Below are 18,963 nucleotides of genomic sequence, written 5' to 3'. Positions count from 1 at the left end.
AAGGTTAGAGTTAGCGTCATAATTGGGACAATGTTCATTTAAAGCCATCAACTGAGAAGACACAATCATATTCTGTTTCTACATATTTCAAGACCGGAAACGACCTGAAGTTAATTATAATTACGTAAATGACAAAGAACATCCCACCAGAAAGAAAAGCAATAAATAAATAAAAGTTAAGCAGCTTGACCCTCGGTCGAACACGTAAGCTTTTTTTCCCATTATGACACAATTCAAGGGAGGGGAGGGAGGGAAGGAGGTTATCTAGAGGAAACTGTTTGTATAAAGAAGCAGGACCTCTGATTCTCAATGTGGAAAATATAGAAACATAAGACTGGAGTTTAAGGGAACTGAATTTTAGAAGTCAGGTTAAAAAGGAGGCCATTTCGATTTCATATTCAGGAGGACATTCCCAGGGGTCCCCCTACCACGCCGCTGGCCTGTCAGAGCTGACGCCATAGCCTTCTCTCATAGGCTATCGCCCCGTTCGTTTCAGTCATCATGCATGAAAATGAAATCGACATAAAAAAGTAGGTGCTCTACTAATAATAACACATTAAAGATTCTTACGCCGACGTGTGCAAAATGTCTAATGTCTTTGCATAACTCTTAATTTTAACGGTTAAATTCTCCCAGAACGGGATTAACAAGCGTTTCTTGAAGGAATGCACTCATCCGCTCACTGCATGGCTTTTGGGTCGGCCTGTAAAGTTGCGAAACAGCAATGGTTTTACAAACAAACTGAGGGAAAACTGTATACATGAATAAACCAACAAACGCAATCAGGAGACCGGGCTATCTGAGGAAAATGTCCAAGGCTGAAAGATTGTCCGAAAAAATAACATTGAACAGAGACGAAAACCTCCGATGACAACTGTAAAACTTTGAGGTTAATCGTTCAGCTAAGGGCATTATCTCCCGCCGGATATGCCTGCAATCCCGAGAGGACCTACTCCACTGAATCGTTACTTTACTGTGGAAAAGGCAAAACAGCCAGTGACGGCCTCTGCTTGATTGCAGCCAATAACCCAGTACGCTAACTAGTTTACCAATTGTTTCTATGTTTTTATAGTCGAAACTTTTGTGGCGACTGTTATCAAATCGGACGACCGGTTATCGTCTGATAGCCAAAGTCCCATTGGGTACCACGTGACGTGTTTTGCACAACCGATTGCGCGGAGCTTGATCGGCGGGTCACAACTCCAGAAAAAAAGCAGTTGTCCTCAATTTAAACATAAGATAAGGGAGTTTCTAAAAGAGCGTCTACTTTCTTTTAATATCCACTTACATAACCCTTTTACTTTTTCTTTGAAAAATACAGGTCAAAGTTGTCACTTGCCGATCAAGTTTTCTCACACTCACAGTTACGTTTAATCAAAACTGATTTCGTCCTTCAAGGGGGTTCGGATAACCAAGGAACCGTTTTTTTCCGTGCCAAACAAAAAAACCCTAGCGACGATCGCTCGCAAATACAATTTCTTACTGGTTGGTAGGTGTAACATATGGGAGAAGGTTAGATTAAGCGTCATAATAATAGAACAATGTTCCACAGAGAGGACACAACCATACTCTACTTTCACCTATTTTAAGCACAAAAAATTGCAATTAATCAAATGACAAAGAACAAACGACCACAAAAAGTCAACAAATTACAGATTAAACGGCTTAACACTTGGACCAGCACGCAATCTTGCGAAAGCATGGACGCTTTTTATCACAATAGAGAAGAGGGATGGGAGGGGAAGGGGGTTAATCTAGGAAAAATTGGAGATCTCTGATTCTGATTTTTAAAAATGCCGGAAGAATAGGAAGTCTTTCAATGAACAAAAGTGAATTATTTGGCTTTTAATACTTATCGATAAGTATTCTAATATACGGTTGCAATATTACAAAACATATAAAGCCCTCAGTCTCATCTAACATGAATCATTAGAAATTTCACACAATGACTTTCATTGGATATGAACGCCCAGAGTGGATGTCCAGATGTTCGTTCGATTTAAGTTATGCTTAGCAGTTGTTCACTGTTGGGCCATGTATTTATTTTCCATCTAGCTATATAATTCCTCTAGCCGAAAGTCATTCTCCCCAAAAATGATTTATCTAATTCCATTCTTTTCTTTTATTAAATTATAGTTTCCTTTACGGTTTATTTATTTCCACTGAAAGTAATAACTTAACTATTATGTAAATAAATTGCAAAACAATAATTTTTGGCCAAAGGATGATTGTTCTAAAATGATTAATTGCTGGAATTTCGGTAAGCTAAGTGCAGTTAATAATTTCCTTCAAATAATAAAATTAAATAATGAAAAATAAAAATAAAAATGAACCAATAATTCCGATGTTGGAGGGGAAGGTGGGGAAATACGTCATCCCCCGTGAATGTCTGGGGGTTAAAGAGGCATTAAAAAAAATATATTAAACTGAAAGGAGCCTTTTAAATCTGACGTGTAAGGGATACATCTTAACCGATACATAAAGGATTTCTATTAGAAAAACACTTTAAATGGAGCCAGATAAATATGATGATCACGAAAACGTGTTGCATTTAACATTGCCGCACAAAGGTTTTTCTTCAGCTGAGGCAAGATGTCTGACAAGCGCCATCTCCCCCTGCACCTGTGCTTTGTGTTATTTACAGTTGTGCTGCTAACCCGAGGCAACGAAGGTAACTTAAAAAATCGATTTGCTTTAATTTTAACATTTTCCTGGTATTTTTCGTAATTTTGTCTCTTAATTAAAGCTAAAAGAGTAACAAAGATTCGAGGGTGGGGCGGAAGTAGATCGCTGTGGAATTTAACAGATAAAATAGTATTTTCAAAGATAGTTTCAGGTCTTTAAACCTTTTTTGAAAGCAAATATTGCACTTTTTAAAATTAAAAGTCACCTGCATAGCTTTCTTGGCGTTTTGAGTTAATTTGAACAGCAATTCTTGGTTGAGTGCTCATGGATGGACTATACAGTCAAGCAAAATAGTTTTGTGGATTAATTTACTGACGACAAAAAAGTCTTCAGTCCTAGTCAGTATTTGTCTATTGTCTCCTTTCATAGCCGCCAGTTTTAAGGCCGGAAAAGAAAACGTAGCAACATCCAGTCCAGGACTGTTCGCTTGCAAGAAAATATCGTTTTCTCCACCTTTCAATGGCGGAAAGAAAGTGAAAGTGTTTGCCTCATTTGGTCATTCGGTGGAAAGAAGCCTAACTCGTGGTAACGGTGCAGCTATTTGGGTTGAATCAGAAGATCAAAATCAATTCACCACTTGTGTTTCTGAATACGGTGAAGGTTCTAATGGAACAGCAGAGGTGAATTGGATTGCTGTCCAATCCGTTCCTTCTGGGGCTCAAACAGGAACTGCCGACTTGGATTCTTGGACTACTGGGACACAATGCAAAAGGATTGACTTCCCACAGGTTAGCATAATTAGTATTTATGTTAGTATTTATTTCATGAAATTTCGTTTAGCAAAAAAAAAAAAAAAAAAAGTAGAAAGACCTCTTCCTGCTAGCTTCATTTGTAATCAGAGTTCAAATTTTAAAAGAGGTTCTTAAAAGTAACGGCCTTTCGCTTCAGTTTTTAACTTAAGAAGTTTTAGAAAAAGAAACCGTCGGTCAATTAAGACAATTACCTTTCCTTGCCAAAAGTTTGACGGACAGTATTTCCAACCTTATTTTCCAAAATAATTTCTCGCTTACAGGACGTCAATTTCAAAGTGAGCAGTCAAGACTTTTTTAATCAAATTTATTTGTCCTCTCAGTTATCGATATTTTGTTTAACTGATGCTTAAAAAATTAAAGAAGCTTAGGCTCGGTATCAACTTAGTTAACAATTCCAGTTGTTTTATCGAGGGGTTCATGCAAGAAGTTCTAAATCATAGTTTTTGGTTTTTCTCACTGTTCTAAACCATAAGCACCCAGACAGAGGTCCAAAAGTTCATGAGCTACTAATCTACTTTTCAGACAATGCTGGCACAAAATCAATGAAACGTTAGGGTTTTGAGTGAGTGAGTGAGTGAGTGAGTGAGTGAGTGAGTGAGTGAGTGAGTGAGTGAGTGAGTGAGTGATTGAGTGAGTGAATGAATGAGCGAGTGAGTGGTTAGGTGGGTGCGTGAGTGGTTGATTGGATTAGTGGGTGACTGAGTAAGTGAATAATGCGTGCGTGCGTGAGTCAGTTGGTGAGTGGGTGAATGTGTCAATGAGTGATTGAGTGAGTGTGTGATTGAGGGTTTGAGTGAGTCTGTGAGTGAGTGAGTTTGTGACTGAGTGAGTTGGTGAGTGGGTGGATGGGTGAATGAGTGAGTCAGTGGGTGAGTGAGTGAGTGAGTGAGTGAGTGAGTGATTGAGTGAATAATGCGTGCGTGAGTGAGTTGCTGAGTGGGTGGGTGGGTAGGTGAGTGGGAGGTGAGATGGCAAATGTTTGAGAGAGTGAGTGAGTGAGAGAGAGAGAGAGAGAGAGAGAGAGAGAGAGAGAGAGAGAGAGAGAGAGAGAGAGAGAGAGAGAGAGAGAGAGAGAGAGAGAGAGAGAGAGAGAGAGAGAGAGAGAGAGAGAGAGAGAGAGAGAGAGAGAGAGAGAGAGAGAGAGAGAGAGAGAGAGAGAGAGAGAGAGAGAGAGAGAGAGAGAGACAGACAGAGAGAGTTGGTGAGTGAGTGAGCGATGGTGATAGTGATAAGGTATCTTCATTGCGTCTTACTCTCTAAAGAGAGATATTGGTCTAGTTACAATAAAGGTTTCGATGTTAACTAGAATAACGACTTAACTAAAACAAGCAGATTACAAGATAGAATAATTGATATGAAAACAGTGAAACAATTTATTATTTACATGCTTTTTACTCTTCTGGAACATTAAACTAGTATATTTAGCTACTGTTTTAGTATTTTCCTTGTCTAGGGTAACTAATTTGTCTTCATCACTTAAGTTGGCGATAACAGGGTTATTTTTGGAAATGAGAGAATGGAGTTCATGTCTAATTTTATCATGCTCTTGGAAACACAACAAGAAAGCCGTTTGTCCTCTATGAAATTTGCATGTTAAGCAGGTTCTTTTTTCTACCGAGGTTAATGCCCCTTTATTTTCTTATTTCCCAGTTTGTATACTCAATGAATGAACCCTTAGTCGCAATTTCGTAATACTTATTCTGTGTGCTGGGCTTCTGATGATCTTGAGACAGTCTTCTAGTTGGTAGTCGTTTTTAATTTTCTGTCCGTAAATTTTTATCTAGAGTCTTCAGAACTGTTACTGCGAGTCTTTGGACAATTTTGAAAATAGTTTTTTTCTTAGTTGCGTCTTAAGGAAGGAACGAGTATTCTCAAACTCATTAATAGTTCATCAAGAGAAAACAAAGAAAATCACTACCGTGACCGTGGTTTGGATATGTGATCCTAATTACCATAACATTTTGCCAACTTTAGCCTTGAATTTCTCCAAGAATTATTGATCATTTGAGAAGCCATATCAAACACTCGAAAGTGTGTTTCATCAGATATCTAAACACATCGAAGTCGTTTAAAAAAACTCGGCTGCGCCTCGTTTTTTCAAGCTACTTCTCAGTGTTTGGATATCTGATGAAACACTCTTCCTCGTGTTTGGTATATTTACTTCTTGATATTTTGTCGCTTCACTAAATTGCTTGTGGTGGGCATTCGTATTAAGTATCACTATTTAATACATCAAAAAATCTTGCGTAACAAGAAGCTTTATTTAAGAGAGGATTGTTTGTTTTATGTAGTAGGCTTTGTCAGTAACTAAAAGTTGAAGCCTTTATGTCTATAGTTAAGGGGTTCCGTCCAAGTTCTGCCCTACAGGATATGTTTTATGTGTACCATGGTGTATTTATTGTCGCTTTGCAGAACTCATTATGGACTTGTTCAACAGTGCTTTTGCTTCGCATTCATATAATAGTATAAGTTTCACAAGAGCATAAAAAAGTTTATTCTTAATTGTAATTGTGGTCGTATCGGAATTAGAGGACGACCGTTATATTATTGTTGTTATTAGCCCTCTCAAAAACCTTTCCTTATTCTTGTATCTTTGATATTATAGCTCAGTCTGCCTTCATACTTAGCAGTAAAAGTCATTCTTTCTTTTTGTCATACTGGCTCGCCTAGATTAGCTTTGTTACCTGTGGCGCCGATAAATTGCACATGTATATTTATGCAAGCACCAAATAAACTTGAAAGTTGAAGTTGAGGATTAATAAGAACTTTGTAAACTTTTTTACTAATACGAATGCGTGAGATATAACGACCAGATCAAGTCATTTATATATCCCTAAGTATGTTTGTCTGTCTATCAAAGATATGTTATGGCTCCATTGTCCTCATTTTGGTATAAAATTTTTATATTTAATTATATTTTGAATTTAGGATGTCTTTTTTCTTCTGAAACATTAAATAGGTGTATTTACCTACTATGTTTGAAGTGGTTTTATTTTCTAAGGTAAGTTAATACCGTATCTTATCCTCATCATTTAGGTTTTTGAAAAAAACATAGCATGTTGAAACGAGAGAGTGCAGTTCATTTCTAATGTTATTGAGTGAGTGAGTGAGTGAGTGAGTGAGTGAGTGAGTGAGTGAGTGAGTGAGTGGGTGGGTGAGTGAGTGAGTGAGTGAGTGAGTGAGTGGGTGGGTGAGTGAGTGAGTGAGTGAGTGGGTGGGTGAGTGAGTGAGTGAGTGAGTGAGTGAGGGAGTGAGTGAGTGAGTGTGTGAGTGAGTGAGTGAGTGAGTTAGTGAGTTAGAGAGTGAGTGAGTTACTTTTTGAACTTATATATTGTTAAATGGTGATACCAAGTACTGTTAGATTATTTTTAATTTCATCTTGTTTTCTATTTGATTTTTTAGCGTTTTATGACTCCACCAACTGTTCTAGTAACCCCTTCTCACAAGTTAGCCAAAAGACCCCAGGATGCCATGGCGCTGTGGATCCAACATCCGAGCGTGGACAGTTTCAATCTTTGTGTCCGCGAAACCAAGCTTTTTGATGGGCTACACCAAAACATAAAAATTGTGAGTAATTACTTTTTATTATTATTATTGTTTTTTAAGTTATTGCCTTTGTCTTCTGTAGCGTAATTCTTTATCTTATAAAGAAATAAACTCGCCCTTTTCAAGGGTGAGTTGGACGGGAATAGAAAGTGTCCGAACTTAACTTTGACATTCGTGCCTATTGGAGTGAACGTAGCAATAAGCACACTTTGTGACTTTTCTTTAAATTAATCTAAGGACACTTTGGTTTTAAAACCTTTATTGCGAAGTGATTCTCTTAGAAATAAATCGAAGAACGATTTTGACAACGATGTGGCTTCTTCCTCTAAAATGTCTTTGTGCTTTGATTATGAAACATTGCGTTTATGGAACTTTTCTCCTTTTACATTTTGTTAGCTTTATCAAGGGCTATAGGAAACAGGGTTTCGACTAAATAAAGATTACATTTTATCTCAAATAAAGTTGAATTACTCATAGTGAAGCAGTCTTTTGTATTTTCTGATCGTTGCTCTCCATTTATGTCAAGTAGAATAGCTCTAAAACCCTGCGTTTAATTCAAAAATATCCTGCAAGCGTTCGTTAAGTCTTGGTAACCGCGCGTCGTACTCCAATCCCAGGCGCGGGCGCTAAGCGCGCAAGCGTTAACCCTTATGAGTTAACACTCGCGCGCTTAGCACCCGCGCCTTAGATTTGATTTGGACGCTCGGTTACCAAGACTCAACGAATGCTTGCGATGTAGTTCTGAATCGTAATGGCGCGTTGTTAGGACTATTCTAAAAGAAATAATGAGGAGAGAAGACCAGTAAAGACAAAAGAATACTTTATTGTGAGTAATTCAACTTTATTTGAGATAAAATGTTATCTTTATTTAGTCGAAACCCATGTTTACTATAGCCCATGGTTTTATTTATTGTTAGGTCAATTCTTGGATGTATTGATGATGTGCTGGAAAACCTGAAAAATCCAAATGAGATAGTGAATCCAGAAAGGCGGCACTTAAGATTAATGGCTTAAATCCCAGGCCATTTCAGTCCATTGTCCCATTTTGAAAACATAAATTAAGAGACAGTTTTGGAATTAATGCATTAATCCAGATAAAAAAGGCGTAGGCTAAGAGGAGAAAGGTAAAAGGGGAATAGGAAAGTACAAACAACAGCAGAGCTGAAAAGAAACACCAATGTAGCATGTCTAAACTGGAGTAGTAGCCTGTCAGACAGTCTAGTCAAATACCCAAAAGATCTTAAAAACTGAAATAAGAGGGTTATATTTGATTAAAGAAAAGGTTGACTTGAGCATTCATTTATTTTGCTTTCTTGCAGAACTGGTGTGCATTTACTAACCTCAATCTGGACAATTTTACCCTGACGAACAGTCTGTTGTTTGCAAACATTACCTCACCATCTCACAGAGATAACTATGCTTTCTGTCAGGTAAGGAAAGTAAATAAGCAAAATTACTAACTTTCATCATAGTCCTATACGTTTACGCATATTTATTTATTTATTTCTCTTATAGAAAATCAACTTTACAGATCCATTCTTTGTTCCTCCCGTGGTAGTGGTGACGCCTAAACGCAGTTATAACAATTCGCGTCTCTGTCTGCTGGATCTGGATGTGACGCAATTGCCAGCTGGGTTGAGGTACTTTCTTTAACTTTGCTATGTTAAGTAAGCAAAGTTTTACATTATCTCCTGAGAATAAAAACAAGTTCATTTATCTAATTTCTACTTGCTTCAAATTTTATCACAACACTGGATGTTGTTGTTGTTTTATGCTAGATGTTGTGACACTATGAGAAGAGATCCACCCTTACTAGACACTTAACTTACTCAAGTAGTATAGGGTCTGGGTTTGAAGTATGTTCGAAAAATATAGCTCATCCACAAATTTTCGGCTTCTCCTGCCTAGAACGGGAGATGGAATTTTCCCTTATTGTAAAACCAATTTTCGAACAAGGTCTTCCTTGGATCTCTTAGCAAGCAGGTTTTGGTCGGCAGGCTTGAAAATCAATCAAAATGGTCTCAAAAAGCAAAGAACTCAACCAATATATAAAAATGTGAACTTTAAAGTGGAAAAAAAAAAGATGCAACTCTAGCATTGACGTAGGCTGCCAAGACCGAAGTCTTTTAGCTCCATCTCGATCAGCCACATAACTAAGAGAGTTGGAAGATATATAGTACCAAGTACCATATAGTACCTTTGAAGCCCGCAATGGACAGTGATAAACGTGCAAAGTCAGCGCGAGTGGGATACCTGCCCCATCAGCCTATAAATCCTTATGTTATGATTGCTACGGAGAAATCAAATACCAGGGATATTTAAATTTTGTTAAATGCAAGTTAATTGTATGGGAAAAGTCCCAAAATATGGCGGTTTCTGAATAGCACAAAAAAAGCTCATTACAATTTATATCACTGCTATCTCTAACCCCAAAAATGAAACAATTCTGTTCAATTTTAGCACACATCCACAATGGAAACAGAAATTTGCGTGAAACACTATAACAATGATGTCAACAATAAAGACGTCATCCAAGTTGATTACGTGGTTATTGGAGGTACGAAAAATCAGTTGTTACTAAAGACCAAGCAACATTTTATGTATATTGTCCATGCCGACAATTGATTCTCTGGATTCTTCTTTACCTAAAAATAAGGACTAAGTCTTTCGACAAAATCTCATTGACGTTTTCTTTTTTTCAAACGATACAAATATCTATTCACGAATGATATACTACCAGTTGTCCGACCCACGCCCGTGTACCCAAATAGGTTAGTTGTCTTCTGGAGAAAGTGGTGGGAAAGTACTTTGTGATTGACAGCGGATAGCCTGGCTTCTAGGTCAGATCATGATACCCTGGGAATGTCATATATTGAAATATTTTTCCCAATCCCTCTTGTCTACCATTCCAGGTACATTCATGGCAGATATGACGCTAATACTAATACGCTTGCACACGTCTCCATGTTGACTCAGAGGGGATCGAGAAGAATGTATTTTTCCTTTGAGCGTTTCCGGTTTTGATAACTGCCATAATACCAAGCCAGATATACTCATCCTACCTGAACTCAATTTCAAGTCTACAAGCTCTCCTATTGCCTTCAACCGGATGTTTTACGTACTCGAAGACTAACATTCCTTCCTTTGCACATATTTCTAGACTTGGATCCATGTTTAGACGTCACGTGCGATTACCACTGTCTTTGTAAGGCTTTTGGGCCTTCCGATGCGCGGTGTGTCAGTGTTGAGAACTGTCCCTCATTTCAAGAACCAATCTGCTCCTCAAATGGCACGACTTATGACAACAAGTGCCTGTTTGAACAGGAGGTGTGTTTGCTGCAACTGAATTTTACAGTACAACATCCTGGCAGCTGTGAAGGTATGATTAGTTGATTAGTTACATATAGGTTGAATTCTAAATACGTTTCTGAAAACTTCCGGCATGAACATTATACAAACCAACAATAGGCAATTGTAACAATGTCTGCAGCATTATACTCTTTTAAGAGATGCAGATCGGGGCACTAATATTACGAAAACGTGTTTCATGATTGAGAGGAAAGATGTTATACTTCGACAGATTCACAGCTCTGGATTTCCTCTAAAGGCTGTCTTGAATTAAGTCCAAATTAAATTAATGGCTAAAATATTCAAACTACCAGAAACTTAAGAATTCATATGTAAACGCAAACTAGTAAGCAAAAGAACAGCATGATCCATGATCTACATATGAAAGCAATGAGGTTTGTATCAAAACAAGGTCACCGCCGCACATAACTGTAAAATGGCCTATTCTCTATAAATTCAGAAACTAAATTTAACGATTTGGCTGGATCGGAATTAAGACGCAAAGAAGGGCGTCATGGCGAAAAAAACAAACAAAAAAAAAATAGAAAACATACAAACAAACAAAATAGAAAACAGGCGTAAAGGCCGGATCTGAAGAGTTCATTGTGGACATGCGTACAAAGCACGCGTTTGGCAAAACATTATAAATCTTGGTAAATTACTTTTTCTTTTAATTTAAAGTAAAAAAAGGCATTTTTTTTCCTCCAATGAAGCTTTTCAAAGTTCCACTTGTGTTTACATGGCAACTCGCAATTACATCCTTTTATGTCTCACACTTCATTTTTTGTTATTTCCAGTCAGTAGTAGGTTATGTTGGAAATTAACCTGGTTAGTGGATCCCCTTGGATCCCCTTGGATCCCCTTGGATCCCCTTAATTAATATTCCTAAGCGTCGAGTTCATGACGTCATCTATTGTTATAACCTAGGGAAAAAATGCGTTCCTCCATACTAATGAAGTGTCGAGGTTTACTAATGAGCGTCACTCTTGCACAAAGGAAACAATAGACATGCCCAGGCTTGCCCGCTCTATTCCCACCCTGATTGGGTCTTAAGATTTGTATGGCCAGTTTGAATAAAAGCGCGCTTTCTCTTGGTAGCGTCACTCTTGCAATCGCTTTGCTGGGAAAACTTTTTTTCGATTTTTAAAACGTCAGTACCGTTGAAAATGGCTTTTTTCACAAACGTTGTTGATCTTCAAGCTGCCTTGAGCGCTTGTTTAACTGTCCGCGACTGGGAGATGTTGACTGAAGCCGTCCAAATCCCAGAGAATTTTGTTCCGTTGGCGTTTGCGCGATTGACAGAATTGACACTCCAAGATATCGAAGTAAGTTTTATATTGCATTGGTCGTTATTGCCTTCATTGATTCAATCCATTACAATACTGTTTCTTCTCTAATCTTTGATGTTTCATTTCATTTTAATAGCTTGGTGAGAACCACGAGTCAGAGGAGTCGATTCATGCGTCCACTTGCTTTCAAAATCGCGTAGCAGCTGATACGGTAAGTTCAATGAGTATTAGTATGTGTTTTGTGTTAATACTTTTCACTGACCCTAACTTACTAATCTTTATAACTTTCTCTTACTCGCCGTAGACCGAATCCAATGAGGAAACTATCAGCGCATTTGACGAAATGTTGGCCGAATATTCTCAGCGCGAAACACCTGTAAGTATTGTTAAAGCGTTTTATGTAATTGATTTATAAACCGTTGGATGAAGTTTTGAATGTCCAACAAGTGTTTTAGTTCTCTCTTTTAAACACAACTTTATCTTTCAATGCAGGCATCAAACAACGAGGCACTGCCTGAAATTGACAGTGTGGAAAATGAATTTGACTTCCTCGATTCGGTAAGTTTTTTTTTTTTTTACAAACTTTTTTCTAGCACGATAACAGACTGTTTTACGCACTGTTAAGCAATTTTAATTATGCGGGTTACTTTGACTTACATTTGCATGAAGCCCTTGTTAACTTCGTTTACAGACACAATGAAATAAAAGCGATGTGTGAAGAAACTGGGTTGTAATTAAATTATATTTTGCTTTACAGTTTACGGACAGCCAACTCCAAAGTGTTGAGGAAACAGAACGCTTGGCACAGGAAAATGTAAGTCGTGTTTAATTTGCTTTATCTTACGAGTAAATTATTGTAGTCTTTTAAAGAACAGTGCCTTAAACGCTTCAGGTGTTCTTAACAATAGCTAGTGCGACTCAATTTATTTGGTGCTATTTGTTTTGCAATTTCGTTAACGTCAACTGTTTTCTTTCGTTTTAGAGTAATCATAATTCGCAGTTATCACCGGAGACTGTGGATAATTTATTTAACGAGGTAAGTTTTGAGATTTCATGATTCAATCGTTTCACGCATCAAACACATTCCAATTTGTTCAACCAACTTATGTCTATTTCTGTACTTATTTTCAGTGGAATTTCGAAGACATTCCGATGGAGAACTCTATGGAAACCGTGAGTGACCTATTTTCTTATACTACAAACGTTTTCTGAGATCGTAAAGTCGATTTTATATCAGCTGATTAAAAGAACAACTCCTATTCACTGATCACTCGTTGAATTCTCTTTTGCGGTTGATCGCACAATCAAAACTTGAAAATCAAAACAAAGTTTGAGTTTTACAGCTTAGTTGAACAAGCTAGTCTATATCCTAAAAAAGTAGAAACACTAGTAATTCTTCCTTGATTATTGTTAGCGATAAACAAAAACAAAGCTGCTTTTCGCACTCAGTGACAGTTTTCCACTCAAGTGACGTTTATATAATAATCGTGAGGATAGTTAAGCTTTGCTAAGACTAGAAAACAACTAATTGTAGGGTATTCAAACCGGTGATGGACAGCCACCGGCAAAGAAACCCCGCAAGGAACATCGCTGTGAGACTTGTGGCAAGACCTTCACTCGCCCAAAGGATCTGAAGAAACACAAACTAATTCACACTGGTGAGAAACCCCACGAGTGTCCGCGCTGCTACAAGCGCTTCACCCAAAAGTCGCACCTCAATCGCCACCTGAAAGCCCACGACAAGCGCGCCGCCGAACGCACGTTCACCTGTAACACCTGCAGCGAAACCTTCCACAACCTCGCACCTTACAATGCTCATATTCGCACCGCGCATCAACAACCCACCACCACCGCTACAACCCGTAAACGTTCCGCATCTAAAACCACAGATGCACCAGCCACGAAAAAATCTAAGAGGTCGGACCAAGCAAGTACCGCTTCAGAACCATCAACCACTCCTCAATCCACTCCTCAAGCGTCAACTGCTGCTGCTGCTGCTGTTGGGACTAGCTGGCAAGAAGATCCACCGCTGATTCCTTCAAACCTTGTTCCTAGTAGTGAGGAAAACGTCGCCCAAATGTACCGACAGCACTGGCCGCAAATCCGGACCCGATTTAGCCGCCAAAACCGTTTACAAGACTGGTATAATTTTCGCTTGTCGACGATCAGTCCTTCAAGCCTCCGCGAACAGCTGAACCGCATCTTTGCAGATCAGACGACCGTCTTTAAAGTGAATTTCGCTTTTGGTTTTATCCTCCGTAATACAGAAACTGGCGCTCTCCAGTATCACCACCCGTCTGCCAATAACAACTTAGTGTTGGAGCAGCCGTTCCTGATTTCAAGTCCAGACGATTTAGATCGCCTATATCAGCAGATAGCGGAAATCGATTACTTGGAGTGGATACGCCAGCAGCGACCTAACAGTAAATGGGTCGTGGATCTTGTGACAAACATCACTTGGTTCATCACGAAAATCCGCGATCATCCCATCGGACGAGGAAAATATCTTCCCGGTTATATCACCGAAAACCGAGGAATTGACGCGCTAGAAACCAATGCACAGTCGGGCAAACCCTACGAAGACAATCTGTGTTTTTTCCGCTGCCTAGCACTTCATAATGGCTGTCACACCAAGAATTTGGAGCGGGATACGAAACACTATTACCAACAGTACCGAGACGCTGGCCTCTCAAAGAAAAAGTTCCATGGGGTGAAGTTGTCTGAACTAGACCAGTTAGAGAAAGTATACGAGGTGAACATTCAAGTATACAGTCTCGCCCCCACACAGACCCACGGTGAAGAACAGGAAGAAACTGAAGACAAGTCCGACATCACCGCCACATTGGTTCGCCGCTCTCACCGTCATTACGCTTGTACTCTGTACCTCAACCTCTATGAGAACCATTTCTCGTATATTAAAGATCTCGCCCGGTACTCAAAGTCCTTCTGCTGTTCAAGATGTGGCAAGTACTGGAAAGATATGTGGAAATGTCAGCGTCATGAGAAAACCTGTGACGGTAAAGTCCACCTCAAGTATCCTGGCGGAGCGTACCATGTACCCAAAACCATCTTTGAGGAGCTCGAAGACGAAGGAATTCTTGTCCCAGAAGAAGCCCGCTATTTTCCTTACCGCGCCACGTTTGATTTTGAGTGCTTTTTTGACAAGGAAAAAGCGCAAGAACTGAAGAACACAGAAAAATTGAACTGGCAATCGGCCCATGTTCCCCTCAGTGTGAGTGTGTGCAGTAATGTGCCTGGTTACCAAGCACCGAAATGTTTCGTGACTAGCGGTGATCCAAACGTGTTTATTACAGAATTTATGCAGTACCTCACCAAGATAAGCCTGAAAAGTTCTTCTATTCTCCGTGAACAGTTTGCACCTGTGTTTGAAGCACTGAAGCAAGTACCTAACCGCGATGACTCAACAGAAGACCGATTAGCGCAAATACTTGTTGATATCCAGGAGGGTAGTCAGCAAGCTGAAAGTGAAGAAGGGGAAGATAATGATGAAGAATTAAGTGACAACGAAAGAGATATCGATTTGATGGCAAGTGATGACGATGACGACGAGGAAGAAATCGAACCGGAGAATGAGGAAGATCGCGCGTTTCTCAATGATGAGGTAACAGAAAACGACCCTTCCTTTTACAGAAGACTGAACGTTGAGTTGGATACTGAGAGGAGACAAGAGAGGAGACAACAGCGAGATGAGCTAGCCCAGTACGAAGATGTGTTGTTTGGTCAAGAGCAGACTAGCGACAACAAAGTCTTAACAGAGCTAGCTGAAAAACTGAACGCATACTTACAAGAACTGCCCGTGCTAGGCTTCAACTCTGGCAAGTACGATCTCAACGCTGTGAAAGAATTTGTATTTCCCTACCTCATTGAGTCTCAACCCATCAAGTTCACTGTCAAAAGAAACAGCAACCATATGTGTCTCAAGACAAACTCCTTAAAATTTCTGGACATTTCGAACTATGTCGCGCCGGGCTTTAGCTATGATCAGTTCCTGAAAGCGTACGAGTGCGAGCAAACTAAAGGTTTCTTCCCGTACGAGTGGGTCGATGGACTGGACAAGCTAGAAGAAACATCACTACCTCCCCATGAAGCTTTCTACTCAAGTCTGAAGAACCAAAACATTACAGAAGAAGAATATGAGTACTGCCAGCAAGTATGGGAAGACAATGAAATGTCCACCTTTCAAGAGTTCTTGATCTGGTACAATAATTTGGATGTCGTTCCTTTCCTCGAGGCTGCAGAGAAAATGAGTCAGTTCTGGCAGGAGAGAAAGATCGATATGTTTAAAGATGGCATTTCTGTCCCTGGTTTAACCCTCAAGTACCTCTTCTCTTATCTTTCACCTCAAACTTACTTCAGTCTCTTCGATCAAGCGAACAGTGATCTCTACCATCTGATCAAAGACAACAACACAGGTGGCCCAAGTATTATTTTCCACCGATATCATGAAGCCGACAAAACAAAGATCAGAGAAGCAGAGGAAGGCGAGGCTGCTAAGCTGTGTGAGAAGATCGTGGGGTATGACGCGAACGCTTTGTACCTCTGGGCGCTCATGCAAGATATGCCCACGGGAAGTTATACGAGACGCCTGGCGGACAATGAGTTCAAACCGAAAAGTTCTGTACGCATGGCTATTGAATGGTTGGAATGGGTGGCGCACAAAGAGGGAATTCACATCCGACATCAGTTAAACAATACAGAGAAGCGCATTGGGGATCGTAAACTTCCCGTCGACGGTTTCAATGTTGAGTCACAAACTGTGTACCAGTTTCAGGGGTGTTATTGGCACGGTCATGACTGCGCTCTCAACCGCGGAAAAGAGTTTAACGAGAAACGCAAGAAACCTATGGCTGAGATCAGAGAAGAAACGAGAGCCAACACGGAGTATATACGCAGCAAAGGGTACAACGTGGTGGAAATGTATGAATGTCAGTGGAGAGAAATGAAGAGAACCAACCGAGAACTACGGCGATTCATTGCCACCGAAGTGAGAAGAACCTTGGACCAAGTCAAGATCATGAGTCCCGAGCGAATATTGAGCGAGGTGCGAAATGAGCGTTTGTTCGGGTGCGTGGAAGTAGATATTCGTGTACCAGATCACTTAAAGGAAAAGTTTAGTGAAATGTGCCCGATCTTCAAGAACACAGAAATCAGCCGCGATGATATTGGTGAATTTATGAAAGCGTACGCCGAGGAGCACAACATCATGGCTCAACCCCGTCGCAGTTTGATTGGGAGCATGAAAGGAGAAAAGATCCTGCTGGCCACACCCCTCCTCAAGTGGTATCTGGAACATGGTTTAGAGGTCACGAAAGTCTACCAAGTGGTTGAATTCACCCCTGAGCCCTGCTTTAAACCGTTTGGGGATGCGGTGTCAGACGCGAGGAGAGCTGGGGATGCCGATCCTAGGAAGGCCATCATTGCAGATACGATGAAATTGGTAAGTTTTTTGTTTCATTCTTTCATTCATAAAGGGGTGGGAACAATATACATTTTCACGTATAGGAAAAACTTATATCTTTGTTTATCTCTCAGGTTGGGAATTCAGGCTATGGTAAGACGATCACCAACCAACTGAAACACAGAAACGTGGAGTATTGCAGTGACGCTGAGGCCAGCCGAAAAGTGAACACCCACCTTTTTCGTAAACTAGAAAACATCACTGAAGATACTTATGAAGTAGAGTCCTGTAAGAAGACAATTAAGTTAAATCTACCCATTCAAGTCGGTTTTTTCGTTTATCAATATGCCAAGTTACGCATGTTACAATTTTATTATGATTTTTTAGACAAGTATCTCGATCGTGCAGATTTCCAAATGTGTGAAATGGATACGGATTCAGCGTATATTGCCATTTCAGGGGATAGCGTAGAGTCTTTGATCAAACCAGGATTGAAAGCAGAGTTCGAAGCTGATAAATGTAACTGGTTTCCCCGTACCGACACTGCGGAGCATAAGGCCTATGATAAGAGAAAGCCAGGTCTTTTTAAAGTTGAGTGGGAGGGACAAGGAATCGTGGGTTTATGTTCCAAAACCTACTACTGTTTTGGGGCCAAAGATAAGTTTAGTTGTAAGGGTGTCAATAAGAAATGTAATGACATTAACAAAGATAAATACCTTAATGTCTTACTTACAAAACAAAATAGTGCTGGGGTGAATCGAGGTTTTCGTGTGGTAAATAATACTATGTACACTTATACCCAGGTCAGAGATGCATTTTCGTATTTTTACCCGAAACGTAAAATTCTCGCAGATGGAGTTAGCACTACTCCACTCGATATTTAAGTTTTCAAGTTTGTAAAAAAAATTGATTTTGTAAATAATTTTCGTTTTCTCAAGTTTGAATTTATATTACTCTCAAAATAGTTTTCCGAAATATTTATATAAGATCGCCTCTAGTTGTAAATAGTATTTTTGCGTAGCGTTTCACGGATGTTTGTACATAGGAAATTAGTTTGTAAATAAATCATTGGTTGAATTTAATCGTGGCTTGTTTCCTGACTCGACGCGCACGACTTACACGCGAGATCTCCACGCGCGCCCAGGGGAAAAAACACAGGGCTAAAAAGATGCCCTTTCTGCCCTTTCTGCCCGATCTGCCCTTGAAAATCAACAATAAATTTCGTGTCGCAAATAGTTTTACTCAGTTGGTATCTAACATTCGTCCTGTCAGCATGAAGAAACTAAAATGTAAACATTGCCCCATACCGGGATGTCATTCTAAATTTTTAGTTCGATTAGCAAATCATTTAACTCAAGTCCACGAGTTATCGGAAATAGAACGAAAATATTGGCTTCAATTTGCAAAATTACAAAATACCAATGCGATTCGTGTGTGTGACAAAGAGGGTGAACCCAAAACAATTTTTTCTATAAATGAGAGTACGCACAAATCAGTTAATCAGTTGTGATCATGGACCCGAGATGGAAACATCCTTTCCCCGCGCTTGTTGCAGGACCGACTTGTTGTGGAAAAAGTCAGTTTGTTAAACGTTTACTAGAATCGGGCGAAGACATGATTGAAGGTGCTCCTGAAAATATCATCTGGTGTTATGGCATTTGGCAGCCCGCTTATGATGAAATGCTTAAAACTATTGCAAACATTACGTTCGTGGAAGGAGTATCTGATAATTTAGAATCCATGATTAATCCCTCTATTCGGAATTTAGTGGTTATTGACGATTTGATGCACGAATTGAGTAACGACCAGAGAATAACCAGTTTGTTTACTAAAGGCTGTCATCATCGAAACCTCAGTGTTATCTTTATTTTGCAAAACATTTTTCACCGTGGAAAAGAGCTGAGAGATATGAGTTTGAATTGTC

The 18,963-nt window shown here is 39.6% G+C and overlaps 1 protein-coding gene and 1 pseudogene across 3 annotated transcripts in view; both read left to right on the top strand.

Annotated features, from left to right (window-relative positions):
* The first annotated feature begins 2,501 nt into the window (after positions 1–2,501).
* LOC146449179 (uncharacterized) overlaps positions 2,502–18,963 on the top strand; it is a 43,613-nt pseudogene continuing 27,151 nt past the window's right edge. The window contains exons 1-7 of the transcript XR_014860717.1: positions 2,502–2,671; positions 3,055–3,413; positions 6,840–7,004; positions 8,303–8,413; positions 8,499–8,623; positions 9,444–9,540; positions 10,144–10,362. The product of XR_014860717.1 is annotated as an uncharacterized LOC146449179 (transcript). The remainder of the gene's footprint in view (positions 2,672–3,054; positions 3,414–6,839; positions 7,005–8,302; positions 8,414–8,498; positions 8,624–9,443; positions 9,541–10,143; positions 10,363–18,963) is intronic.
* On the top strand, positions 11,195–18,121 carry LOC146449180 (uncharacterized). 2 transcript variants are annotated; one of them, XM_085101938.1, is made up of 9 exons: positions 11,195–11,656; positions 11,757–11,831; positions 11,925–11,996; positions 12,113–12,178; positions 12,378–12,434; positions 12,603–12,656; positions 12,752–12,793; positions 13,155–17,078; positions 17,174–18,121. In XM_085101938.1, the coding sequence occupies exons 1-9, from the start codon at positions 11,498–11,500 to the stop codon at positions 17,921–17,923; spliced, it is 5,199 nt and encodes a 1,732-aa protein (XP_084958064.1). In that variant the 5' UTR covers positions 11,195–11,497; the 3' UTR covers positions 17,924–18,121. The 2 variants fall into 2 exon arrangements, with proteins under 2 accessions (XP_084958064.1, XP_084958065.1); XM_085101939.1 differs by lacking the exons at positions 11,195–11,656; positions 11,757–11,831; positions 11,925–11,996; positions 12,113–12,178 and having other exon boundaries at positions 12,397–12,438.

Source organism: Pavona decussata, unplaced genomic scaffold (genome assembly GCF_977016875.1).
Source record: "Pavona decussata unplaced genomic scaffold, jaPavDecu1.1 SCAFFOLD_609, whole genome shotgun sequence".
Lineage (NCBI taxonomy): Eukaryota > Metazoa > Cnidaria > Anthozoa > Scleractinia > Agariciidae > Pavona > Pavona decussata.
Note: the sequence above shows the minus strand (reverse complement) of the source record. Positions and strands in the feature narration are given on the sequence as shown.

Coding starts and splice junctions, on each gene's coding strand:
- LOC146449180 (XM_085101938.1), top strand. CDS start 11,498: ATGGCTTTTTTCACAAACGTTGTTGATCTTCAAGCTGCCTTGAGCGCT. Junction 11,997..12,112: donor ATTCTCAGCGCGAAACACCT/GTAAGTATTGTT, acceptor CTTTCAATGCAG/GCATCAAACAACGAGGCACT. Junction 12,657..12,751: donor TGGATAATTTATTTAACGAG/GTAAGTTTTGAG, acceptor ACTTATTTTCAG/TGGAATTTCGAAGACATTCC.